The following is a 5694-nucleotide window of genomic DNA, read 5'->3' as shown; positions in this document are numbered from 1 at the left end:
GCAGCGGCTGTGTCAGTGTTTGGGAAAGTGGCTAGGACATCCTGACAAGGTGATCTTAACCGGGGTTTGGCACCCCTTCGCGCGCCCGCAGCGGGTTCGCCATGCTTGGCGTGGCCGAAGGGCAGGAGACGGCGGCCGTCCGGGTTTCGGGGTATCCCAAAGGGAAGCGCAGCCCAGCTGCCCTCCCCCAGGCCTGCCGTGGCCCCTGGAGACCAAAGCAGCCCAAATGGCCACATGTAATGAAACCACTTCATGTTTAAGCATCAGCGAGGAGAGCCATGAGCATCCCCGCGGTGCTGGCAGCCCGAGGCTCTCCAGCACCTGGTGCCCCTGGGGTTGTCCTCTCCACTGTGCTTGGGGACCATAACAAAGTGCTGGCAAGGGGAGCCCATGGCCTGGGGGAGTGGAGGGGGATGGCTGCGGTTCCCTTGGGGGCCAGTCGGGGTGGCACCACGGAGGGCGGGCAGGAAAGCCACATTTGCACGCCAAGGCAGGTTTTGCAGCTGCCCTCCCGCAGAGGCCAAACCCTGCTTGGCCACGGCCACGTTTTTTCCCCCCTGTACGGGATGCGGCAGCCATCCTGCTGCTGCTGCCAGTCACCCCCATGCACGCATAGGTGGCCACGAGCCTGGGGCTGATGCTGGCCCTGTGAGCCCAGCTCGGGCTGTTGCTCCGTGCTGGCTGCTTGGGGATATGCCGGGTTTGGTGGGCAGTGTGGAGCTGGATGCAGGCAGCATCTCAGTCCCCTGCCTGCCCCACATCCTCTCCTGCCTGGGGACCCTCGCGCTCCCTTGTCCTTGTCCCTGGCCACTCGGTAACCATGGCTCTGCCCCGGTTTGTCCTGCCCCTTGCAGTTTGTGGGCATTACCTATGTCCTGACCATCATCTGGCTCCTGGTCTTTGCCTGCTCCGCGGTGCCTGTCTACATCTACTTTAACACTTGGACCACCTGCCAGTCCATTGCCAACCCCAGCAAGACCTCGGCCAGCATCGGCACCCTGTGTGCAGACGCCAGGATGTACGGTGAGTACCCGGTTCGCTGTCCAGGAGCCAGGGCTCAGGGCGGAGGAGAGGCAATGAAGGAGAGGGTCCAGGTGGATAAGGCTGGGATAAAGCAGGGGCAAGTGCTGAAGAGCCCTAAAATGCCAGGGTGTGCATGACACATGTGGCTGCAGGAGGCTGAGCAAGGCAGCTGGCTGGCGGCCGTGCCCGGCTCACCTGGCTCTCCGCATCTCACCAGGCGTGCTCTTCGCATCTCACCAGGCGTCCTGCCCTGGAACGCTTTCCCTGGCAAGGTGTGCGGCTCCAACCTGCTCTCCATCTGCAAGACCAGCGAGGTGAGCACCTCCCGTCACCCCACATGTGCTCCCCTCAGTGGGTGGCCTCAGCACTGGCCTCTCCAGCCGGCATGCGGGACCCCAGGAGCTCACCCCCTCTTCCCTTGCAGTTCCAGATGACTTTCCACCTCTTCATCGCAGCCTTTGTGGGGGCGGCCGCCACACTGGTCTCACTGGTGAGTTGGTGCTTCCCCTGCCCAGCCATTCTCCTCCGCCTGGTGAGGATGTAGGAGCAGAGGACAACAGAGGTGGTGGGCATGGACGTGACAGAGCCTGTGCTTGTGTCATTTTCTGGCACATAAGTGCAGATGGCGAATTCAGGCCATAAGAAGGTAGAGGTGGCTGCTGGAGGGGATCTGGAGAGGCTTTAGGAGACCACCGGGGAAGGGTCCCTGCTGCCCGTGCACTGAGTCCCCTGCCTTTCCCCAGCTCTCCTCTTTACACCAGTTACGAGACACTGCAGTGTCTTTCTGGTGCAGTGGGGCCACGGGGCTCCATGGGGCAACTGCTCTGTTGGGGTGCTGGGCTGGGGGATGCCACATCGGGCGTACCCCAGCAAGGAGTCCTACCCCGCCTGCGGGAGCTTTGTTTCTCCTCCTCCCCCCTCGCTCACTCTCTTCCCACCCACAGCTCACCTTCATGATTGCTGCCACCTACAACTTTGCCGTCCTCAAGCTGATGGGCCGAGGCACCAAGTTCTAGTTCGCACAGTGGAGCCCAGCCAGACCAAACACTCTTCTCTAACCCCGAGGCTTTAACACTGCAGCCACCTGACACCACGTCTCCTGCGTTAACTTTGCCTTCGCTGCTGACTCCCCTCCTCTTCCTCCCTTGTATCCATCGTGCTGAGCATGACCAGGAAGGAGAGCTTCCCACCAATGGACACCTCTTCATGCACTTTTCTCTCTCTGCTCATCTGTAAACAGTTCGCTCTAGGGCCAAGGCCATCAAAACTAGCCAGAGAAGAAGAGGGACTTACTCCAGTGTCCCGATGTTGCCTAGGGATGAGCAAAAGCCTTCATGTTCCTGGGAGGAGGAAATCCGTGTAGGTTGCTCCATGAGTAGCAAGAGGCTACCTAGAGAGAAAAGGAAGTTGGCCCAGTCCTGGTACTATTGCTAGAGACTCTCCTGGAGCTGCCTGCTGTCACCACCCATGGATGGAGAATAAGAGAAGGATTTTTTTTTTTTTCCCCCCTTAGCAAAGAAAGATGAATTTACCCCAAATTGCCTGCTGCAGCCAAAGCAAAGGGAGTTCAGGGCAAGGATCTTCCCGTTGTGGAGAAGAGAGTGCTGACCCCAATGCTGATACAGCCCTAACCCAGCTGCCCCTATTAAAGCCTGAAGGAGTTTGGTGTCTCTGTAGACAAGGGGGACTCTTGGCTTTACCCTCCAGGCAGCAGAGAGGCGGCAGATAGGTTTGACCGAGAGGGGACATCTCTGCGCCGTGCCCCGGGAGTGTAAAGCCAGAGCCATCCCTCCGTAGGCAGGGGATGACCCTCTGGACTGCGTGCCTTCGCCCGCCCTGCAAGCGCCACGCTCGCCGCACGCTCTCGTCCCTTCACAATGGTGCTCTTCTCTGGGGTGACGTCTGCTTCTCTAACCTCCGCTGCGTCGGAGAGCTTGATTTGTTTCTCACCCATGTCAAATGTAACTTTCCCTCATTCTGTCCCCCTCTTCCTCTCACTTTTTTTCCCTGCGTTTCCTGCAAGTCAGGACAACTGTCTTGTGTCTGCCAGGGTGGGAGGGACTGGCAGCATCTCGCTTCCAGCAGAAACCCATGAAGGAGTTGAGGAGGGAAGGAAAGGCAGCGGTTTGGGGGTTATGGGGCGGAAACACAGCCCGTCTCTGCAAACTAGATCCTTTCTGGTACCAGTTCAGTCTTTTCTCATGGAGTGGGGCAGCAGGGCAAGGGGTTCGGTGGAGACGACCTCTCCCCCATGATCACTCTCCATGGCAGCTGGAGGAAAGCCCTCTGGCTGGGTAGCATGGGTCCAGCCAGACCCACCAAAATGCTGTTTCCAGTCCTCCCTGCCAACTGGTATTTTTTTTTTGCTCTTCCCTGCCTCTCCTTAATGCTAATCTTAGTGTTTATTTATTGGAGAAACTACTTTCAATGGCAAACTGTAGCTCCATCTTGCATGGATTTTTTTTTTTTTTGTCTGTATTATTATTATATTTTTTTTAAGTGCTGGTTTCAGCAGGGGCAAGGATAAAGGAGCAGATCTGCTGAGCAGAGCGTTCGGAGGATCCTTGCCGCCAGGAATGCTGAAATAGGTTGGCCAGGCTACCAACGCACATGGGCTGGGGAGGGGGGAGATGCCAGGAGGGATGGCAGGGTGGGGAGAAACCAGTCAAGATCTGGAAATTCACATCAACGCTATCTCTCTTGGGGGTTTGCTGGGGTTTTTTTTTGTATCCATTTAACAAAAAATAACCAGATCCTCCTTCCCACCCTTGTCCCCAGACCCCAAACACACACACACACACGCACACACACACATGCAAAAAAAGAGTTAATCAACTGAAAGTGTTTCCTTCATTTCTGATCTAGAATTTCAACTTGTTAACAAACAATAAAAAGGAGCAAGTTTTTAGAGACTTATCTTACAAGACGTATTTTATAAAAATTTAAGAAAATAAATTAAAATTAAGAACATTCTGAACAAGATATAAGTCTGTCTGTCCATTTGTTGTGCTGGCTTTCCCACCCCCCACCCCGGCCAAAAAAAAAAACAAAACAGGGAAGGGGAGGCTGCAGAGGAGAAGGTCCCAGAGGAGCAGCGCTCGCCAGCCCCACGTGTAGGCCAGCAGCCCCCGCAGGTCTCTGCCCCCCCCTCCTTCCCACCCCAGCCATGAGGTTCATAACCCTGACTTCAAAATCTGTTCCCAGCTGGGGAGCCCTTAAAACCTCTATTTCTCGTCCAGCCACCCAGAGGAAAGCTGGGGTCTTGTAGGAGCCGCTTGCTCGTGTTTGGTGATGTGCTGCTGCCCTTTAATACTCAGCCTACACCGTGACAGCCTCTGCCACATCTCCTAATTGTAGCACCTACAGCACGACCACAGCAAAATTAATCGGCACGGCTCGAGCAAAGCTCGCTGGTTAGCATCAGGCAACACACATGGTACAAGCACATCCAGGGCCACACAGGCTGTGCAATTCTCTCACTTGGAGAGAGCCCTGTGTGAAATAGGATGGTCTTGTTTAGGCACAAGGGTGCACTCGACTATCGCAGCAGTCGATATGTGCTGTCCACATGCTCTGTGGGTTGCTGTGTGCCATTTGCCACAGGGTCGTTAACAGTTTGCACAGTGCTGGTGTGTGGGGAGGTCATCAGCTGGTGTCCTTCTGCCCCTGATCAAATCAACACTGCCCTTAGATGCATGTTTCCACAGCAGCTACCCAAAAATTATCAATTCAAATATTGCTTCTCTTAGAAATTCCCCCTAGGAGCTCTGCTCAGGAGCCTCCCGGGAGCGAGGCCACAGAGGGATGCTCCCGGACCCACCCTCAAACCCCAGCACCACTCCCATTTGCAGCAGATCTACCGGAAAGGCAGATTTCAGGCACGGCTAGGTGCCCATGAGCAGCAGGGCGGGCTGAGAGCTGGCAGGCTGTTACCTACCCACAGCCAGGACCCTCACTGCTCTTCCTAAATGGGACTCTAGCCCAAATCCCACTCTCCCCTCTCTCCCCCAGCTTCAGACGCCTCCGGGCAGGCAGCAAGGCTTCCCATGCAGCCTGGCTGGGGGAGGTTTAGCTCATGCATTGCTGCTGCCCCAGCTCAGTGCACAGCTGTGCCTGTACCCTGGCCTTGCCCCAGCTCACAGAAAACCGTGGGGCTGCAGCCAGCATCAATGGGGCCCTTTGTTCCCTGCATTCCCAGATGCCATCACCCTCCTCTCCCCATGCTGAAAGGGTCCTGTGTGTGCACGATCAGCCGCTGGGCAGGAGCGAGCTGGGGAACAAAACACCATCTCTTTCCCCTGGCAGAGACTGGTGCCCCCCCGCCAGGGTGAGGGTTGGGGACAGCAGTGCGGGGTAGCATGTGAAAGCGGCCAGCATGGCTAGGATGCTGGGCAAATCCAAGGGCCAAAGGACACATGTAGCCTCTTGTTGGGTGTGCCCTTGGCTGTGTCCTGCTGCCACCCCACCTGGGGACATGGCAGGGAGATAGATTTGAGGGAGATAGATTGGTGGAGCCGCACCCTGCCATCCCTGAGGCAAAGGCAGCAGATGGAGGCTCCACGAGAAGCAGAGGATCCCCTGCCTTCTTGCCACCAGGTAGAAAGAGGGGACCCAAGTGATGGGGGGGAATGGAAACAGGTTCCTGCTCGGGGTGCCAGGCGAACCCCCGTC

The 5694-nt window shown here is 56.7% G+C and overlaps 1 protein-coding gene across 1 annotated transcript in view; it reads left to right on the top strand.

The window, feature by feature from the left end:
• PLP1 (proteolipid protein 1) overlaps positions 1–2428 on the top strand; it is a 5425-nt gene extending 2997 nt beyond the window's left edge. The window contains exons 4-8 of the mRNA XM_009331732.1: positions 5–49; positions 855–1023; positions 1264–1337; positions 1448–1513; positions 1968–2428. Coding sequence (XP_009330007.1) covers positions 5–49; positions 855–1023; positions 1264–1337; positions 1448–1513; positions 1968–2039 — 426 coding nt within the window. The 3' untranslated portion in view covers positions 2040–2428. The remainder of the gene's footprint in view (positions 1–4; positions 50–854; positions 1024–1263; positions 1338–1447; positions 1514–1967) is intronic.
• The last annotated feature ends 3266 nt before the right edge of the window (positions 2429–5694 follow it).

Source organism: Pygoscelis adeliae, unplaced genomic scaffold, assembly GCF_000699105.1.
Source record: "Pygoscelis adeliae isolate BGI_AS28 unplaced genomic scaffold, ASM69910v1 Scaffold79, whole genome shotgun sequence".
Lineage (NCBI taxonomy): Eukaryota > Metazoa > Chordata > Aves > Sphenisciformes > Spheniscidae > Pygoscelis > Pygoscelis adeliae.
This window is presented reverse-complemented; position numbering and strand designations above follow the sequence as displayed.